We start from the raw sequence: 20961 nt of genomic DNA, 5'->3' as shown, positions 1-20961 counted from the left end.
GAAAGCGATGAGATTTCTCAAGGCAGCTGGCTTTCGAGAAGTTCTTGGGCAACTGTGGGGTGTGACCAAGCTTGGCAGTGGGACTTTTGAGAAGAGCTGCGAGTGATGATGAATCGGGGTCCCCTTCTTACATTCTTCAAGAGTGGCAAACAAGATGGCAATCTGGTTTTTAGGGATGTTGGGCTGTTGTGTTAGGTTTCTGATAAGTGACTCCAATATATGTCCTCACTTCCTGTCTTGAGCTGCCTGCCCCGTAGGTGGCGGTATCTCCATTTTGCAGATGAAGAAACTGAGGCTCAGGTGGGCTGGTGAGCTTGCCCAAGATCACTGAGCTTGTTAGCAGAAGCGTCAGGACTCAGACTCGTGCTGGTCTGCCTGCAGGGTCAGTGCACCCTTTGCAACACGACAACGGACTCCCCAGGCTGCTGATTTGACCTTGAGGTTGCCTCGACCACTTTCCCTTCTCCCCAGGTCCCACGAGGCCCTCCTGCATCTCCCCATTCTCACTCTGACCCCACAGATGGGAATCGTTCATGGGTTCTTTGAGGTGGTATCTGAGCCATCTTTATTGTGCCGCTCTGTGTGTGTTACACGTCTGTCCACACCAGTGTATGTCTCAGCCCACCAGACCCCCATGGGGAGGGGCTGCAGCAGCGTAATGGAATGCCTTGCTGACCTGTGGAGAACGCAGCTCAGGACAGCCGCTCTATCCCTGTGCTTTGCCCCAGAGGCAGAAATTAGGCACAGGACCAGTGAGTGTGGCTTTCAGAGCAGGAGTGAGAGGTCCAAACGGATGGAGAGGGAAAGGAAAAAATACAGTCACAAGCTGACCCCAGCAGGGACACCGGCCCCGCTGGGGATGGGGTTTGGGGGTGGGGGATGGGGGTAGGCGGCAGGTGGCCAGGAAGGGGCAGGGGGATGTGTGCAGTGCAGGATTGGGGTTTAGAGGACTTTCCCAGTGGGAAGGAGAGCGGACAAGGAAGGTCTTTGGGAAGGTCAGGGTCACCAGAGTGGAGAAGGAAGCCCATCCCTGGGCCACATATGAAGGTCTGGGCGCTGACCAGGGCATGAGTGATGGTGTGTGTGTGCGCATGCGTGTGCTTGGATGTGGAAGGGAGGTTGTGTGGCTTTGCAGCTGAGCAGCAGGGGTGGGGCCAGCTCCTTAGTCCCTGGTCTCTCCCTCTGGTCTCTTCCTCGGTGCCTCTGCTCCAGCGGGTGTGGCTCCTCAGTGCTTGAGGGTCACGTATTCCACGGCTTCCTGGGCCGGAGGCCGCTCCCCCACCCCGAGATGAACCAGCTCCGAGTAGTGTATCCCCTCATCTTCTGGACTGTTTGGAAGCACGTTCTCATAGTCGCCCTGAGAAAGCCACACAGTGTGAGGTGGGCCTCAGGGCCGCCGGCCTCCCAGTCTGTGTCCCCGGCCTTCTCCCTCCCTGGCTCCTCCTGAGGGTCCAGGAGCCCGAGCGGAAGTCCTCTTACCCCCATGCTGGCTGCAGTCAGCATCTCGGACTGGGCCGTCCGCCCTGGCTCCCACCACACCCGTGTCTGAGCAACCCCCTGCCCCCCACCAGCCCTTGCCACCGCAGAGGTCGCCAAGTCCTTCCCATCTGGGGCTCCCAGCTGGGGCCAGGTCCCCCTGCACCCCCTCCTTCCCCAGCCCAGTCCCCTTACCACTCGACACTTCTTCAAGACAGAGTAAGTGACGGTGTCATCCGTGTTTGGAGAAGGTCCCTCTGTCTCCAGGGTCCTTGCATCTCTGAAGGAGGGTGGGTGGATGGCCGCAGATGAAGACTTTTGCGTGAACTCTTCCTGTTTCGAACTCCCCTAGCCCCTGAGAGCACCCCCAGAGCGGAGCCTGGCTCATGGGCCTGCCGCAAAGAGGGCAGGCAGGACACGAGCCGAGTTGTTCCTCCCACAGCCCTCCCTGGGTTCACGTGTCCCCATCCCGGGACCCTCACTCGGTACCCAGTTCTTGGTGTGTCATTGTCACCGACAGGAAAGCGCAAGGCAGCATAACTGACGGCATCTTCCATCACAGGATTGTAGCACCCCAGGGAGTGGGGCTCTTCGGAGAGTGGGGCCCTTCTAACCTGGGAGAGAGACAAGGCCTCAGCTTTCGCCACTCCTTTCTCCACCCGAGTCCCCCTCCCCTGGCCTCTGACCCCTGACCTCCCCCTGACTATGCTCTGTATCCCCCCTTCCCTTTGTCTCCCCTTGACTTCTGAGTCTGCCCTCCTGGTCATCTTTTTCCATTTCTTACCTTTTGCTTCCTCACAAAGAAGCTCTGGCCACTGGAACTTTCCTGGAGCCCCTGCTGGCTCCGTATCCTCTTCCAGCTAATAAATAAAGCCCCACTCTGTGAGGATCGGGGAGTGGGGACAGGACCCCTTGCAGTGGGCATGCTGGGGGGGCTCCAGGATGGCCAACCAGAGTCACTCCAAGAAAGGTATCAGGGAGAGCCCAGGATGTGGGCCTTGGGAGGAGCTTACCTTCGCTGAAGCTTGACTCCCCAGAACGCCAGGAGGAGGGTGGCCAGGCAGAACCCCACTCCCACGGCCACTCGCCTGCCGATGGTTTCTGGGCTGTCTGATGGGGGAAGGAGTAACCATGAGTTGGGGATACTGCCTCTCGGATCATGGCCAGCTCTGCTTTGCAGCATTTGCCCAGGAGGCATCCTCAGCTTCTCTGCGTGGCCACTGTCCTTGCCTCCTTCTCCATACGCAGGAGCCAAGATACAGAAAAAGGGAGAAGCTGACCCCTGCCCACTGGGGCCTGGGTGGGGGAAGGGCTAACTCTCAGGAAAGCACCTGTTTTGTGACAGACACAGGCACACACTGGACACACAGTACAAGCTACAACTTCTTTAGCGGCTGCTTGGCCATACTTATCAGAACTTCTCCTGCAACTGTCTTTCAGTAGGACCAGAGCTGGAGACAGCGCAGGGCTATGGGGAAGGCTCAGGGTGGATAGGGTTTGTCGCTTCTGTGCACGGGAAGACAATGACAATGCAGCCCTGAGGGGAAAAGGCAGGTCTCCAGGGTGTCTGCAAAGTGGAGACTCCAGACACAGGTGTTTATACAATATGTCGCATTTCCAAAGTTCAGGCATTCACGACCCTCTAATCTAAAGGCCGTAGCTCCACGTTTAATCTGAAAAAGTCAATTAAATATCTTCCCTATTGTTTCCAGACTCTTCATACACCCTGTATGTATATCCACCCATGGATACAGCACAGTCTCCGAGTGGTATTGTTATGTGGGAAGAAAAGAACGTCCAGGACAACGTGTGCACATGATGGAGGGTGTACAGACATAGACCTACTTATGGTATTGTGCAGAATATGGTATTGTGTACAGAATAGTTCTGTAAGGGCATGCAACCAGCCGCCAGTGCTGAAGGCCTTCAGAGAGAGGGTAGAGTCCTCAGGGAGAAAGAAAGGAGAGGTGTCTTTCTACTATTTACTTTTTCATGCTATTTTATTTTACCTTATCTTTAAAAAAAAATACTGAAATCTCAAGATAAAGATGAGCAGCCTATCAGGGGTGAGACAGAGAAAGACAGAGCCCAGGATGTCTGGCAGGTAGGGGCATCCCTAGAGGGAACCCTCCTAGAAAGAGTCGGGAGAAGTCTTGAGAGAAGGAGGCACACAGGTGAGCCTGTGTGGAGCAGGAAGTGACCTGCTGGGCCACCCCACAGGATGGCGGGGGAGGGGTCAGGGGAGGAGGGGCCAGGAGGAGACTTACAGTAGACAGTGAGGGTGCTGGGGGGCGACTGGACCCTGCCCAGCTGGTTGGTGGCCTCGCACCGGTAGGCGCCTGAGTGCTGGATCTTCACAGGATCCAATCTCAGCATCTGATCATAATGGTGGAGGTTTTGGTTCTTCCAGTCAAACCAGGTGTACTGGAGGACAGGAGGGTTGGCATCGCTCTCACACGTCAGGATGGCCTTCTTCCCCTCCATCACTTGGTCCTTCGGGCTGATGGCCACATGCAGCATCCTTGGTGCATCTATAAGGAGAAGCAAAATCAGGATCCAGGTAGCTGGCCATGGGCTCTTTCGCCTGTCTCCAGCCCCAGCCACGCACTCACACAGCACTTGGAGCGTCCTGGCCTCAGACATGGTCTGACCTATGGAATTGTTGACAAAGCAATTGTAATTGCCAGCATCTTCTGGAGAGATGGAGTCGAAGCTCAGTTCTTTTCCTTCCTTCAGAAAGATTCCATTTTTCTTCCAGAAGAAGCGGACGTCTCTGGGGCGGCTACTTGAGAAGTTACATTCAAGGCGGACTCGGTTCCCAGAGCGAATCTCAGAAGAGGGGATGATCTGCTGGACCCTGACATCCTTGGGGGCATCTGGAGAGCAAGGGCCTCAGGCTGGCCTCTTGGGTCCCTTTCCCTCTTCCCGTCCCCATGATTTCCTCTCCCCTTGGCCCTGAGGCCAGACTCTCAGCCCTTAATTCTCTGTGAAGGTTCCAGCCCAGGCCCCAGGCCCCTCGCCCTGAGAGCCCATATCACAGCTGGGCTACCTCTTGGGTCCCCTTGCCCAGTCACTCACACTGGACATCCAGGTTGACAATGGGAGCCCACGAACACCACTGGTTACAGGCTGCACAGGTGATTGGCCTGGTGTCCCAGGCAACTTTTTGAATTATCAGCACCTCGTGTGGTTGTTTCATCTGAGAGCCTTGGAAGTCCCATACATATTGGGTAACTCCGGGATTGCTGGAGCTGTAGTTACAGGACAGGGTCACAGTATCTCCTTCTTGAATCCGTGTGGGGTTTTCAATCACCGTGGTTACCTCCTTGGGAGCATCTGGGAGAAAACCAGACAGATGGGCGAGGAAAAGTCTGCTGTCCAGACTACCTTTCCCAGGGCCTTCTCCACCACGCCCTGCCCCAGCATATCCCCTGCATTCACACAATTCCTAAATCAACCAAAGGAAGGCTTGTGCTTCCCTCCTGGGTCTGTACGAGGACTGGAGCCCTGGCTGTGGTCTGAGGCGTGGTGACTAGAGCAGAGCTCAAGCAGAGAATGCATGGGGTATGCAAGATAGAAGTGCCCCATCTGTGGGTCTCCGCGGGGGCCTGGGGCACTGCGCTAGTCCGCTGTAGTGCAGGCATTCACTGGGGGGTGCGGAGCACAGCCCTGGAGCCGGATGGGCTGAGAGCTGAGTGATGATGGGCTGTGGGACTCAGTGTGCTCTCCATCAGATGGGGTCCTAAGAGCACCTGACCTGGTAGAGTCCCTGCCAGGGGGACCTGGGATGAAGCCCTCAGACAGGAGTAAACAGTCTGGAAAGGTGGCTGCTGCTGCTGCTTCACACACCCACTGCCTAGATGTTCAGGGTTCGAGCATCCCCATCAGAGTGAGTATCTGACTCAGACTCTGACATCTCAGGGTCCAAGGCTCAAACTTAGGGATTCTCTTGGTCCCGGGCTTGACTGACGGACGAGACTGTGTTAAACAGGGTCTGACCTCTGATGAGAGGCGGTGAGACATTTTGCTCCAGTTCTTAAAAACTTCAGGCCCCCTTCTGGAGCTCCAGCACTGTCTAAGTGACACCAAGTTCTCCGCGTCCCTCATGGGCCCTGGCATCTTGCTGTTCATTCATTCAGCAAACATCAACTGAGCACCTGTTATGAGCCAGACCCTGTTCTGGCGCTGGGTATACAACTCGGAACAGTAGTGAGGCACCTGCCCAAGGAGCGTATGTGTCGGGAGACCCCCTGCTTGCCAGGGGGTCCAGGACTCTCCTTCACCCCATTGGCCTGCCTCCTTCTCCCGCTAGAACCCAGAGGCTCTGTGACTACTCACACTGGACGTCTAACTCAGTCTCCTGGCCAATTTGACTAGGACCAAGTCTGTTTTCTGCCATGCATGAGTATTTCCCAGCTTGGCTGAGGAGAACCGCTGGGATCTGGAAGCTCTTGCTTGTCCTTCCCGGCACTGCCACCCCGTTGTGATACCAGGTGTAATTGGTTGGAGGAGGATTGGCCAGTGACATACAAGTCATCTCTACTTGATCCCCCTCCTTAGCTGTCGAGGAGAAGATCTCAACCCTGGAAGGTTCCGGAGCATCTGCAGAGGCAGAAGAGGGAGGTGAACAGAGGTCCCTGTTGCTCCCCTCTCCAGGGCCTCGGTTCCACGCCCTGCTAACTCCCTGCCTGCCCCCCGCTCCCAGCTCCCAGGAGGCTCACAAAACACTTGGAGGACCACTGCATCCGACTGTCCTGAGCCTACATCATTGAAGGCCTCACACTGGTACTTTCCACTCATCTTCTTGGTCACAGAGAACAGAGTTAGCGTGGATGTCTTGTGCTCCCTCAGCCGGGTGCCATCTTTGAGCCAGGCTATGTTCCGGACCTCTGGGTTGCTGCTAATGACCTGGCACGTCACGGTCACAGACTCTCCCTCTGTTACATTGGCTTCTTTGGAACTGCCCTCAATCTTCAACTTTGGGACATCTGGAGGAGCAGAGGGGCAGCGGTAGAGGGGGGTGGAGGCTTCTCAGAGGGGGCCATGTGGGGTGGGACATTACAGGGCTTTGATTCAGATAAAGCAGCGGCCTATACACAGTGGGTGAGGGTGGGCGGAACTTGCTGTCCCCCTTGTCAACAAGGGTGGGCTGGTCCAAGCACCTGGTGACTGTCACCAGACTCCTAACCAGTCTCTGCTCTGTGCGCCACCCTATAACCTGTTCCCAGAGTTCTGGTCTCCACCAGCAGTCAGCTGTCTTCCTGATCCTGTCAGTCAGACTTGGCCACTCCCCTGCTTGAAACTGCTCAGTGGATTCCCCATGCAGAATAAAATCCCAAACTGCACTGCCACCCACGAGGTCTGGCGTTGGCCCTCCTTTCTTACCACTTGGCCCCTTGGACACAGGTCTGAGGCTCTCCGGCCCCTCACTCTGACACAGGTACACCAAGCTCCCGCCCCCAGGCCTTTGTCCTTCCTCTTTTCTTTTCCTGGGATCTTCTGGCAAATAGCTGCCTGTCTCAGTCTTTCCCTCCACCCAAGCTCACTGTCCTTAGAGAGGCCTCTGTCCCTCCTTCTCTCTGTCCGAGCCCAGCTTTGCTTCCCTCTAATACACTTATCGCTGCCTACCCTTAAGATCGGCATTTCTTTGTTAATCTAGTCCTTGTCTGTCTTCCCCAGCTGCAGCGCTAGCTCCTCAGTGGGCAAGAAGAGGCCTGGCACCTAGGAGGCTCGTAGTAAATATTACTGAATGAATGAATGAGGCATAAACAATGATGTGAAGACATTTCTTACCCCACGCCCCCTCCACCCAAGGGAAGCAAAAAACCTAACCACATGATCTCAAATTCACACCATACCTCAAGGATATTATGTTATTCTCTTAGACCAAACCAGATGCTAAGACAAAGCTGTTCCCCCAAAACACTGGGCCTAAGAACAGGGGTGATGGAGGGACATAGCCCTGGCGGGACCTTTCCCAGCCATGGATGTCCATGGACCCATTACGCGTCCTTCCGTGTTGGTACCCGCTACCCTTGGCACACTCTGAGGTGGAGGAGAAGAGACAAGACCCTCATCCTTCCCCTGGGGCCCTGGGGGGCACTCACGCTTCACATCTAGCAACACCGTTGCCTTGGAGAGCATCTGCTCTGCTTTGCGGTCCCAGAGCTGGCATGTCAGATTCTTGCCGTGTTGCGTCCACCGCGGCTGGAAGGTGAGCTTGCTCTGGGTGGAGATAGTCTTGGTGGTCAGGGAGGTCAAGGTGATGGCACGCTCCTTCAGGGACCCTCCAGGATCCCCTTCCAGGGACCACCGCAGCTGGATATTGTACCCAGGGCAGGAGAAATTCAGCAAGCAGGTCAGAGTGGCTTCCCGGAACTCGTGGATTTCTGGAGGGAGCTGAATTTGAAGTGGAAGCGGGGTCTCTGCAAGAGAGTAGGGGCCAAGCTGGAGGCGTGGGAGACCAGGTGCCTTCCTGCCAGCCTCTCACCCCTGGCTATAGATGCCCTGCCCCCCAAATAAGCCCTCAGGCCCCCTTGCCAGTCCCTTCCACCTCTCTCTTCAGGCCTGCCTTTCTCTGCTTTGCATCGCTTTTGCTCAAGGTCCCATGATCCCTGCTTCTCCTTAGGAATCCTGTTTTATATGTTATGCTTAACCTCGTTATCCTTCCCTGATGTTTGCTCTCTAAGCATTTTCAAGATCGCTCCCCCGTCCTGGGACAATTTTACCAGATTTGGTCACCATGCCTTTCCTGGCTCTGATGACAGACCTGCATTTGTAACGGCCTCAGTGCTGGGAGGTGCCCAACATGGCATTCCTTTAGGGAACCCCCGGCTCGGCCACCCCTAGGACTGACGGTGTGAAGCTACATCTCTCATCGCATTGTAGGGCTGCTCGGCTTAGACCCCTCCAGCCCCTGCACTTTGAAGAAATGGGCTGTGGGACGGAGGTCCCAGGCCTAGGTTTTATTCGTCCCTGACCTGTGTCTCTTCTAGACATGGAGGCCTGATTAGAATGAATTGCCAATATTAAGGAACTGGGAGAATTCACTCAAACCAGATTTCCATCTTCCCTTGAAAAATCAGGCAAGCAGGAGCACCTGGGTTGCTCAGTTGGCTTAAGTATCTTTCTCCCTTTGGCTCAGGTTATGATCCCGAGGTCCTGGGATCCAGCCCCGCATCAGGCTTCCTGCTCAGCAGGAAGCCTGCTTCTCCTTCTCCTTCTCCCTCTGCCTACCATCCCCCCGCCCCACCCCATTTGTCCTCTTGTCTCTCTCCCTCTAACAAATAAATAAAGTCTTAAAAATAGAAAGAAAGAAAAATCAGGCAAACTGGAACCCAGATTCTAGCATGGGTGGGAACTGAGGGCCAGGTTCAATGCTTGAGGAGAGACAGGTGCTCAGGCTTCGGGCTCCATTATCTCGGGCTGCCCGGGTCACTCACTGGCAGCTCTTGCCTGGCCTCCACAGGCAGCCTGGTTTGCATCCCCTTTCCCAAGTGTTGGGGGTTTCCCACCTCCCTCCTTGCCCGAAACCGAGGCCGAGGCCCCCGTCCCCCAGGGCCTTACTAGAGACATTGAGGTTTATTCTCGTCATCCATTTGGAATTCTTCTTTATCATCCTCAGCCCCAGCCAGCCATCATCTTCTTCCAGTACAGGGTTGATGTGTATGGTGCAGTTGGATCTTTGGTCTCCCAGGAACTGAACCCTCTCCAGGGGATCAGGACGCTTCCAAGGCTTTGTGTCGTTATACAGAATGAGCCCCTCGAAGCTCTTGGTGGCTTCATCATATTTATAGTTTCTGTACACGATCAGTTCTTCCAGCTCCTCTTTACTCCCAGAGTAAACTGTGTAGGTACAGGGAATCCAGACGCAGGCCCCCTCCCAGCTGTAGAGAGTGTGGGGGTGCTCAACCCTCCATTTAGATGAGTCAGAGAAGGCCAAGTATTCTGGAACCCACCACAGTGATCAAAAAGCATTATTGAGGGACATAAAGAGCTTTCAAATGAATAATGAATCCCCTCTGAAGCTAGAGGGCGAGAGGAAGGTACACAAAGAGAGAAGTGTATATACACACACACACACACCCTGTCTGTCCCCACCCTCCCCAACTCTCCTCCTTTTCTAGCTCCCACAGACATCCCAGAACCCAAGCCTGGACCATAGTCCTTACCAAGGAGCAGGAGTGAGGGGCCGAGGAGGTGCATGGTGCTGTGTCTAAGCAGGAACCTGGGCCGGGAAGAATTTGTCTTTGAGCCATCTGGTCACTTACTTCTTTCAGATGACCTTCTTGCTCACCCACCAAGCTCCAACCCCTCTTCCCTGATCCCAGGAGGACCACATTTGGTTACATGGCAGGAACTGAATTCTGGATGTTCATGGGGCCTTTTGTGGGCATGCCATGTCTATTGTGTCAGCCTAAGAACTCTGTACAGAGAGCCTGCCTTCCTTCCTAGCCTTCCTTCCTTTCTTCCATCCAACCAACCAACCAACCAACCATCCATCTACTTATCTATCCTTCCGTCCCTCCTTCCTTCTTCTTTCCATCCATCCATCCATCCATCCCATCCCATCCTTCCTTCCATTCATCCATCTGTCTATCCATTCATAATTTTACAAACTTCTTGCCCAGCTCTCAGTCTTTGAGTGGCACCAGACCACTAGGTCGCCTTGAATCCCAGGCCCTGGGTAACTTGAAGCTCACCTTGAGGCAAGTAGTGGAGGGTTTTATGTAGGGCAGAACCATGCTCAAAACTTGATTTTAAAGACCAAGAACAAAATTACTCTAAAACTAATAATTAAGTGTGATTCCAGGAGAACATTTAGAGGGGACTGAAAGAACTTAGGAGAATGTGATCCAAGGGTCCCACTCAGAGAAGCCTGGTGGCTGGGAAGAAAACATAAATCAACCAGGTGGGGACAGAGGTCATGCTTTGGGTTAAGACAATGACACGCTAGTCCCAGCCAATTGTTGCCAGTTGGGAACATGGAGCTCAGCACTGCCTGACCTTCCAGTTCTAAGAGAAGTAAGAAGCCAGATTTTCATGTGAAATGTCCTGCTTTCAGAAACAAACAAACACGGTGCTGGCCAAACCCAACCTATCTGTGGGCCGGAGGCAGTCAAGGGCCCCCGGTGTGCAGCCACGACCCTTCTGTCTCTCTTTGAGACACTAGTGAGCTTCTCCACCACCTTACTAGACTTCTACATAGAGTTACATTTACAGAGAGTTAAATTTAAGTGCCAATTTGCATGGCTGGGCCCCTCTGTGCTGGTCCCTCTGGAGTTAGCAGGATGTGTGACAGAGTGTGTCTCCGGTCTCAGTACAGACCTGCACCCATCCCACCTGCGCAGCCAACATTTCCCACGCACCAAGGGCCCCTCACCCCCTCGGGCTGTTCATCTTCTCAGGCTGCGTGGCTCGTGCCAGCTGCTGTTGGGGGCCCAGTACCCAGCATGGGGAAAGCGAGGCCGCTTGCCGAGCAGGAAGGGGGCCTGTCCCCAGGAGTAGAGGCTGTGCCAGCCTGGGCTGGGCCTAGGTTAGGAGTGAGGACTGTGAATGGGGGCAGACTCTCCAGGCAGAACAGATGCCAGCTGTGCGGGCGCTAACAGTGCTACACACAAAAACGTCTTCAAGGCCGCATCCACTTGAGAAAACTTGGGTTAAAAAGGTAAATCGATTCCCAAATGTGGGTCTTTTTGGTCCCTTTCATCAGCTGGGTGCACATCATACGTCTCCCAGCATGGGGGCCAGAGTACAGTCTATTGCCCCACACTTCTTTAGTCACGGGACTGATTTTACTTTTCAGTCAAGGACTGATTTCGGCAAGGTCGCAGGGTCAGTGTTTTGAGGGATGCGCTGGAAGCCCCTTTGTGTTTCCACAAGAGCTGTGGCAAGGGCTAGATTCCCTTCTCTGTGGCAAAGACTAGTCTCTAGTAGCTGGAGACTTGCGCCCCGTCTGCCACCAGCTGCCCTCATGGGGGAATGGCTTGAGGACACCAGGACCAGTGGGAGAGGGCACGCCTCAGAGCAGGGCTGTGTGCTCATCCCCAGCAGCTCCAGGCCGTCTCTGGGCCATAAGAAGTGGGACCACTGGAACTGGAAGGCTGCTGAGACTAGGCAGGAGGCTGAGGGTGGCGGGGGTATAGGCATTAGGCACAAAGGCTCAGCATAAGGTCACACTACCAAACCCCTAGTTTCTCAAAACAGGCCAGTTGAGGGCCTTGCCGGATCTCAGAGCCAGCCTCCCCGAGGCCATTCTTCCCTCCCGGGGAATCTGGTGACCCATCTTACTCTCAGAAGACCATCAAGCCCGTCAGCGGCCATGCTTAAAGACAGGGGTCTGTGTCCTGTTAGAACACAGGCAAGAGGGAGGACAACTAGCCACTGTGCTCCCAGGCCTGGCACACAGAAGCTGCTCCACACTGACTTGCCGAATGCAAAAGACAGCAAAACGGTTTTTACCTGTTTCCTCGTGTCTTCTTTCTTCGGGGACCCTGGGCGCATCTGAGAGTGAAAGGGGAAGCAGAGTGAAGGATTTTCACCCTCCTCGGCCACACCCCCTGCCCTTCTGTGACTCGCAGGGCAACCAAGAGGCATGGCGAAGTGGAGAGGTGGGAAAAGAGGGAATAAGGGCCATGTGGGTCAGAGGCAGATTGGAGGGAACACTCAAGTACCCACGGTCAGTTTTTAGTTTCAGTATATGGAGTTTCTACATCAGAAAGTTAGAGCTAGTTCCTCCACAACTTCCTCCCCATCCAGCTCTCAGGAAACGCTGATAATTCAAGCCAGGCCGTCAGAACTGCCAGCCTGCTCCTAAAAGGCACAGGGCAATCTGAAAATATTTGTAGTTTAGTGCTACCATCCAGTTATACTCATTCCCATGCTTTTCCTCCAAAAGCAAGAATGGTGGGGCGTCTGGTCACTTACCTGGATGCTTCAGCAGCTCCCAAGGGTTGAGGGAAGAGCACACAGATATCAGGAAGAAGAAAGGTAACTTTCATGAAGTTACATGAAATGTTAGTGAACGGGCAAGTCATGAGACTGGAACCTTTCTATATGGTTGGGCTTCTAATCAGTGTCTTGAGACCAGAACCAGACATCAGGCAGAGCCGTCCAGATCCTACAGGGATTTGAATAGGTAAGTCTTTGAGGAATCTGCATCCTGACATCACCAAGCTCTACTGACTGCCACCATTGAGAAGGAAAAGGGAAAGGACAGTTTGCTCAAAAAACAGTAATGTTCTAGGAAGGTGTGTTCTTCCCTATTTCTTTTGCTCAGAACAACTAAAACCCTGGATTTTATAAAACAAGCATAAGAAGACATTGAAAGTTTGAGAGAAGACACACTGGTTAGGAACCTTGGGACCTGAGGAATGGTAGGATGGTGAATTCCCGGGCTTTCACTGGCTACTAAAGAAGCAAGAAACTAGAAATGCCAATGGGCACAGACAAAAAGAGTTCAGCAAAACTCTGATCTTCTAGCCAAAGAACCAAGAAAGGGGAAACCCAGAAAGACAGAAGTCTTTCAGGCAGTAACTGCTCTGCCTCAGCTAAATATCACAGAAAAATCTGCTGCTTCACTCCCACCCCTGACAGCAAAGGCTGTGTGGGATCCTAGGTTTCTAACTTTGCTAGGCCGTAATGAAGAACCCAGGCCAGTCCCCCATACCACATCTGAGTGGTGCCAGAGAAGGCTGAGTGTGGAGCTGGACTCCATCCCCACTGGACTATTCCTCCCCACAGGGTCAGTGGAGACCACCTGGGGAGCCTGAACATGCACACACACATACCCCAGGAGTGATGAGGCATCATTTCCTTACTAGAGTGGTGTAAGAGGAGGTTTAGAGGGGGGTCAGCACTTTCACCGTCACTCAGTGGTCATAAGCCCACCTCCTACTGTGGAATCTACATGGAAGCGATGTGGAAAACAGCAATGAATTGACCCTCTCTCTCTCCCAGGCAGGGTGGTATTAGTGAATGCATAATGGGGAACCTGTTCTTCTATCCCTGCCTAGCAATGATAAGAAAGCTACACACACACACACACACACACACACACACACACCAGATGGCAGGAGGGGCTGAGTGGTGAACCTGAACGTCTACCCCCACTTGGCAATAATAAGGCAGTGTCCCCATTCATTTTACTGGAGCAGTGAAAAACTAAAGCATAGTTGTTGTTTTTTTTAAGTTTTATTTTTTTCTTTGCCAGAGACACAGCAAGAGAGGGAACACTAGCACAGTGTGAGAGAGGGAACACTAGCACAGGAAGTGGGAGAGGGAGAACCAGGCTTCCTGCCGAGAAGGGAGCCCAACGTGGGGCTCGATCCCAGGACCCTAGGATCATGACCCGAGCCAAAGGCAGACGCTTAACAACTGAGCCACCCAGGTGCCCCTAAATAGCACAAATTTAAATAAGATCCAGTCCCATAGATAATACCCCAAATGTCCAGGTTTCAATTGTAAATCACTTGGCACACTAAGAACCAGGAAGTTCTCAAACTGAATGTGGGAATATAATCAACAGACACAAACACCAAGATGACACAGATGTTGGAATTATCTGACAAACATTTTAAAGCAGCCATTATAAAAATGCTTCAGTGAGCAATTACAAACATACTTGAAACAAGTGAAAAAATAGAGAGTGTCAGCAAAGAAAGAAGACATAAAGAAGAATCAAAAGGAAATTTTAGAACTAAAAAAATACGACGAGTGAAATGAAAACCTTAACAAATGGGCTCTACAGAAGAATGGGGATTATAGAAATAACATCAGTGAAATGGGACATAGACCAATAGGATTTAACCAATTTGAACAAGAGAGAGAAAATAAACTAAAAAAAAAATAATAATAAATGAACAGAGCCTCAGGGGCATGTGTGGCTAGTATGAGAGAAGATCTAACATTAAAGTCATTGGAGTTTCAGAAGGAGAGGAGAAAGAGGGTGAGGCTGAGAAAACATTTGAAGAACTAATATCCCTCATTTGATGAAACAAACAAACAAACCCATACATCAGATTCAAGAAGCTGAATTAATCTCAAACAAGATAAACCCAAAGAAATCTATGACAAGACACATAATAGTCAATATGTATGTAGGGATAGAAACAAAAACTTAAAATTTTTGAAAATTTTAAAATTTAACAATTTTGAAATAATTAAAATCTTGTAGAGTATATTCTTTAACTATAATGGAATCAAACTAGAAATCAATAACAGGAAAATCTCCAAAGAGTTGGAAACTAAACAGCACAATTTTAAACCAGTGGTTTACTCTTTTTTTTTTTTTTAAAGATTTTATTTATTTATTTGACAGACAGAGATCACAAGTAGGCAGAGAGGCAGGCAGAGATAGAGAGGGAAGCAGGCTCCCTGCTGAGCAGAGAGCCCGATGCGGGACTCGATCCCAGGACCCTGAGATCATGACCTGAGCCGAAGGCAGCGGCTTAACCCACTGAGCCACCCAGGCGCCCCTAAACAGCACAATTTTAATAATCTATGGGTCAAAGAGGAAGTCTCAAGAGAAATGTAAAAAAAAAAATTGAACTGAAAGAAAATGAAAATAGAACTTATCAAATTTTGTAAGGCACAGCTAAGTTCATGAGGGAAATTTATAGCATCAAATGCTTACATTAAAAAATGAAAAGCTTCAGGGGCACCTGCTTAAGTAGGCTCAGTAGGTTAAGCTTCTGAATCTTGATTTCAGTTCAAGTCATGATCTCAGGGTCATGGTATTGAACCTACGTCAGGCTCCACACTCAGTAGGGAGTTTGCTTCAGATTCTTTCTCTCTACCTCTCCCTTTGCCCCTCTTCCGGCTTCCACGCTCTCTCTCTCAAATAAATAAATCTTTTAAAAAAAGAAGAAGAAGAAAAGCCTCAAATAAACAATATAAGGTTCCATCTCTAGAAGCTAGGAAATAAGAGAAAAATAAACCCAAAGCAAGCATAAGAAAGGAAATAATAAGTACAAAGGCAGAAATCAATGAAACAGAAAACAGAGAAATAATAGAGATAATTAAATGTCTATTTCATGAAAAGACCAATAAAACTGACAAATCTCTAGCAAGACTGACAAAAAAAGAGAGAAGACAAATTGTTAACATCAATTCATCATGACAGGTCCTGCAGACATCAAAAAGATAATAAGGGAATACTATGAACAAGTCTATGCACATAAATTCCAAAATAAAGATTAAATGGATCAATTCCTCAAAAAATACAAACTACCACAACTCACCAAATGTCAATTAGGTAATTTTTGTGTTTTTTAAAGATTTTTATTTATTTATTTGAGAGATAAAAAGCACAAGGAGGGCAGAGGGAGAGGAACAATCAGATTCCCAGCTGAGCAGAAAACCGAATGCAGGGCTTGATCCTGGGACCCCAGGATCATGACCTGAGCCAAAGGCAGATGCATTACCAACAGAGCCAGCCAGGTGCCCCTCAGTTAGGTAATTTGAATAGCCCTATAACTAGTGAGATAATTTAAAACGTGAAAAAAAAATCTCCAGGCACATATGGCTTTACTGGAGAATTCAAGCTAATGTTTGAAGAAGTAACACCAATTCGACATAATCTCTTCCAGAAAATAGGAGAGGGAACACTTCTTAACTCATTCTCTGAAGCCAGGATTACCCTGATACAAACAAATAAACAAATATAAAAGACAAAGCAGTATAAAGGAAAACTACAGACCAATATTCCTCATGAATATGGGGGACAAAAAATTTTACCAAATACTAGCAGATAGAATTCAGCAATATATGAAAAGAATTATACACTATGACCAAGTGACTATTATTCCAGGGATGCAAGGCTGATTCACTATTTGAAAATCAAACAATGTAATATGTTAATAGGATAAAGAAGAAAAATCAGATGATCATATAAATTGTTGCAGGAAAAAAACATTTGACAAAATTCAACAGCTGTTTATGAAAAGAACTCTCTGGAAACCAGGAACAGAGAGGAAATTCCTCAACTTGACCATCTATAGCTAACCTTAAAAAAAAAAAAACAAACCTGAAGGTGGTATGTCAACACTGAAAGACTGAATACTTTCCCCCCGCAGACTGGGAACAAGGCAAGGATGTCCACTGTCACCACTCTACTCAGTATAGTACTGGAAGTTTAGCCAGGTTACAGAATACACGATCAACACAAAAATTAGTAACTTTTTTAATATTGACAATGAGCACATGAAAGCTGAAATGTAAAATACACTTCCATTTATAATGGCTTTTTAAAAAGAAATAATTAGATGTAATAAATTTAACAAAACCTATATAAGACTTGTATACTGAAAATGATAAAACAATGCTGAAACAATAAAAGAAAACCTAAATAAATACCAGATTCATGAACTGGAAGAATAAATACAATAAAGATGTCAATTCTCCCAAAGTTGACAAGCAGATTTCATGCAACTACTTTCAAAATCCCAGCAAACATTTGTGTAGCTATAGACAAGATTACTCTGAAGTTTATATAGAAAGAGAACTAGAATAGATTATTTTTTTAAGATTTATTTATTTATTTTAGAGAAAGAACATGTGCATGAGCAGGGGAGAGGCAGAGGGAGAGAATCCTCAAGCAGACTCACTGCTGAGCATGGAGCCTGATAGGGGGCTCGATCCCGGGACCCTGAGATCATGACTTGAGCTGAAATCAAGAGTCAGTCGTTCAACTGACTAAGCCACCGAAGCGCCCCTAGATAGAACATTTCTGAAGAAGAATAATGGGGTGGTCACTCTACTCTGATTTCAAAGCTTATTTTAAAGTAAATCCAGTAATCAAAACTGTGTGGTACTGGTGGGGGAAATAAATACATAGGTCAGCTGAATGAACAAGAGAACACACATGTGGCCAACTAATTTTTTAAAAAGAAGCAAAAGGAATCCAGTGGAAGAAATGTAAGTCTTTTCAACAAATGTTGCTGGAGCAATTGGCTATATCCATAAGCAAAACATGAACCTCAACCCAAACCTCACACTTTATACAAAAAGGAGTTCAAAGTGTGGATCACAGATTTGTGTACAAAACATCTAACTATAAAACTTTTAGAAGGTAACATGGGGGGAAATCTTTGGGAATAGGGCCTGATGAAGCATTCCTAGACATGACACCAAAAGCATAACCCCAAAAATCTATAAATTGAACTTCATCAAAATTGAAAATTTGTTTGGTTTTTGTTTTGTTTTGTTTTGTTTTACTCTGTAAAAGACCTTGTTAAGACAATGAAAGACCAACTACAGAGTGGAAGAGAATATGTGCATATCTAGAATGCATATATATAAAGAACTCTCAAAACTCAATATTAAAAAAAAATCTATCAAATTAGAAGATGGTGTTAATCCCCAAAATAAACCAGTAAGTTGTTTTACCAGCAAAAACTAGTTTATTTGGGAATAACAGAATTGCAGTGTACAAGCAAGCTATGGTAAAACCACAGGTAAATGCAACAAACAAAGGAGAGGAACGTTATTTTATGGACAAGGAAGAAGTTAAAAGGAGTTGTTGGGAACAAAAGTCTGTTGGAGAAAAACACAAGTCCAGGGTGATAAGTGTTTCTCATAGGATGAGTTGCAGTGGTAGTTGATTTTTTGTAGGAGGTGAAATGCGCATCTTTTCTCCACTTGGGGCCTGTAAATTGAGGATTATTACCTGTTGAGAATTCTTTTTGGGGGGTTTGTAGTTAACCATGTTTCATGTAATTGACATTGAGTTGTATGGCTCCCCCTTTCAATTTCCCCTTCTAGCCTCCCTGCTCCGTTTTAGTGAGGTTTTTCTTCCAATAATTTTCACAATGGGCGAAAGACATGAGGAGACATTTCCATGAAGATGGATGGATATATAGGTGGAAAATAATCATATAAAAGATGTTCACACTGGGTGTTGAATGCAACTGAAGAATCACTGAATTCTACCCCTGAAACTAATAATAAAAAATAAATAAATAAAATAAAAAGATGCTCAAGAATCACTAGCCTTTAGAGAAATGCAAATTATGACCACAATGAGGTAATAGTACCACACACCTATTATTGTTAGCTAAAATAAAAAACAGTGGCAATATAAAATGCTGGAAAGGATGTGCTGTAACTGAATCTTTTATATATTGCTAGTAGGAGTGTAAAATTCTCCACCCACTTTGGAAAAAAATCTCAAAACAGTTCCTCAGAAGGTTAAATGTAGAATTGCCGTATAACTCTGCATTTCCACTCCTAGGTATATGCCCAAGAGAAAAACATAACCATCCAGAAATTTGAACACAAATGTGCACAGTGGCGTTATTCATAAAAGGCAAAAAATAGGAACAGCCCAGGTGTCCTTCAAATGATGAATGGATAAAGAAAACGTGGTAAATCCACATAATAAATTTTTTGACAATAAAAAGAAATAAAGTACTGATAGATACTACCACACAGTTGAACATGAAAACATTAAGTGAAAGAAGCTGATCACAAAAGACCACGTATTGTGCGATTCCATTTATATGAAATGTCTAGAAAAGGAAAATCTATAGAGATACAAAGTAGATTTAATGATTGCCTAGAGCTGGGGTGGGGGGCCTGGGAGGAAATGGGAGGTGACTGCTAATACACATGGGTTTATTTTGGGGGTGATGAAATATTTTAAAATTGATTGTGGTTGGAGGTGCCTGACTGGCTCAGTCAGTAGAATATGAGACTCTTGCTCTCCAGTTCTTGAGTTTGAGCCCCACGTGTGGCTTGGCGTTTATTTAAAATAAAACATTTTAAAATTGATTGTGTTGATGCTTGCACAACTTTGTGAATATAAACCACTGTGAGCATAAAACCACTGAAGTGTACACTGTAAGTAAGTGGATTGTATGGGCAATTAGAAAACGGGCTGAAGTCCTGAAGAGACATTTCACCAAAGGGGATACACAGATGGCTAATAAATACATAAAGAGATGATCAACATCACTAGCCATCAGTGAAATGCAAATCAAGACCAAGGTAAGATATCACTACATAGCTATTAGAACAGCCAAAATAAAAAACTAGCAATGATACCACGTATCAGTGACAGATACAGTGAAACTGGATCATTTATATGTTGCTGCTAAGAATATAAATGCTACAGCCACTCCAAAACATTAGGTTGTGGGTTTTTTGAAAAATGAACAAAATACATCTACCATATGACTCATCAATTGCATTCCTAGGTGTTTATCCCCCCAAAATGAAAACTTATGTCCACACACAAACCTTTACACAATTGTTCACAGCAGCTTTATTTGTAATAGCCAAAAACTGGCAACAACCAGCATGTCCCCTAGTAAGTGAAGAGTTAAATTGTGATCCATCCATACCATGGAGCAGCAAGAGCAGGGCACAATATCGGTAATGATTCTGAAGGGCATTATACTAAGGAAAAAAAAGTCAACCTCAAAAGGTCATGCACCATTTGATTCCTTTTATATAACATTCCTGAAATGACAAAATGATAGAGATGGAAAACAGATTGCTGGTTGCCAGGGGCAAAAGGAAGTAGGTTGGACTACAAGGAAAAGCCTTGTAGTAAGGGACAAATTCTGGATCTTGCTGGCAGTGATAGTCACATACATCTAGACATGTGATCAAAGGACTTGGAACTGTACCCACACTGTACTAATGCCACACTCCTGGTTTTCATACTGTACCATCATTGTGTAAGACATTGTGTAAGACATGGACACACCAGAACTCTATTCTATCTGTGCAACTTCCTGTGATTCTATAATTATTTCGAAATTAAAAGTACTATTTTTGCAACTTCCTGTGATTCTATAATTATTTCAAAATCAATAGTTAAAATCCCCAGAAATCTCAATGGGGACTCCAGCTGGGGAACAGGGTCCCAAAGGTCTCTAACAGGAGACCCACTTGGGACTTAAATCCCTGATCATCACCTAGAAGGAGGGCCTAAGGTCTCTGCTGGCATAACTCCAGGCATTGCTAAGTCTTCTAACAAGAGGAAACTGGGCAATAGGCTCACAGATGTGCCTTGATTTCTGGAGGCCAAGGGCTAATGGAAGAGGCCAGGGTGGAAGCAGGACTCTGTAACTTTGGTGCCTTTACTCATCCTTCCATCTTTTCCTCCAAAGATGTAGATGGTCTCCATTTTGGGTGACCAAGCGTTCTAAAATCCTATCTGCGATCGGTGATTCCTTCCTGTTGATGATTCTTCCACTGAGGCCTGTAACTGACAATTCTTCCTGTAATTGACATTGGGTGGTATGCCTACTCTTCTATGGTAGGTGACCACCATTTTGGGTGACATCCCCTCCCACTGGGGAAGCAGTGGAACCAGGCAACTAGGTGCCCCCTGTGAGCCATGTGACCCCTCTGAGCCCCCTCCCCAGGACGCAATTTGAACCCAGGAGATGGGTTCAGGATTGGCTGAACCCAGGCTTGGCTGCTCCGGAGCAGTGCTGTGAGTCCCCCACCCTGGCCCAGGGAGAGGCTTTGGAATAG

General features: G+C 48.2%; 1 protein-coding gene across 4 annotated transcripts; it reads right to left on the bottom strand.

Moving 5' to 3' along the window:
- Positions 1-541: 541 nt before the first annotated feature.
- CD22 (CD22 molecule) lies at positions 542-12018 on the bottom strand. 4 transcript variants are annotated; one of them, XM_044260443.1, is made up of 14 exons: positions 11938-12016; positions 9648-9703; positions 9043-9423; positions 7584-7901; positions 6198-6464; positions 5815-6078; positions 4555-4812; positions 4089-4352; positions 3744-4007; positions 2490-2586; positions 2261-2336; positions 1966-2090; positions 1672-1756; positions 542-1357 (listed from the first exon to the last, which is right to left on the bottom strand). In XM_044260443.1, the coding sequence occupies exons 2-14, from the start codon at positions 9679-9681 to the stop codon at positions 1226-1228; spliced, it is 2565 nt and encodes an 854-aa protein (XP_044116378.1). In that variant the 5' UTR covers positions 9682-9703; positions 11938-12016; the 3' UTR covers positions 542-1225. The 4 variants fall into 4 exon arrangements, with proteins under 4 accessions (XP_044116378.1, XP_044116380.1, XP_044116382.1 ...); XM_044260445.1 differs by having other exon boundaries at positions 9043-9321; XM_044260446.1 differs by having other exon boundaries at positions 1266-1357; positions 1959-2090; positions 11938-12018.
- Between the last annotated feature and the right edge of the window lie 8943 nt (positions 12019-20961).

The sequence above is a fragment of the Neovison vison genome, chromosome 7 (assembly GCF_020171115.1).
Source record: "Neovison vison isolate M4711 chromosome 7, ASM_NN_V1, whole genome shotgun sequence".
Taxonomy (NCBI): Eukaryota; Metazoa; Chordata; class Mammalia; order Carnivora; family Mustelidae; genus Neogale; species Neogale vison.
Note: the sequence above shows the minus strand (reverse complement) of the source record. Positions and strands in the feature narration are given on the sequence as shown.

Excerpts from the sequence above, each read along its gene's own strand:
- CD22 (XM_044260443.1), bottom strand. The coding sequence starts at position 9,681 with ATGCACCTCCTCGGCCCCTCACTCCTGCTCCTTG. Across the intron at positions 4,008-4,088 it reads CAGGACGCTCCAAGTGCTGT|ATGCACCAAGGATGCTGCAT; the intron begins GTGAGTGCGTGG and ends TTCTCCTTATAG. Across the intron at positions 2,587-3,743 it reads CAGCACCCTCACTGTCTACT|ACAGCCCAGAAACCATCGGC; the intron begins GTAAGTCTCCTC and ends TTCCCCCATCAG.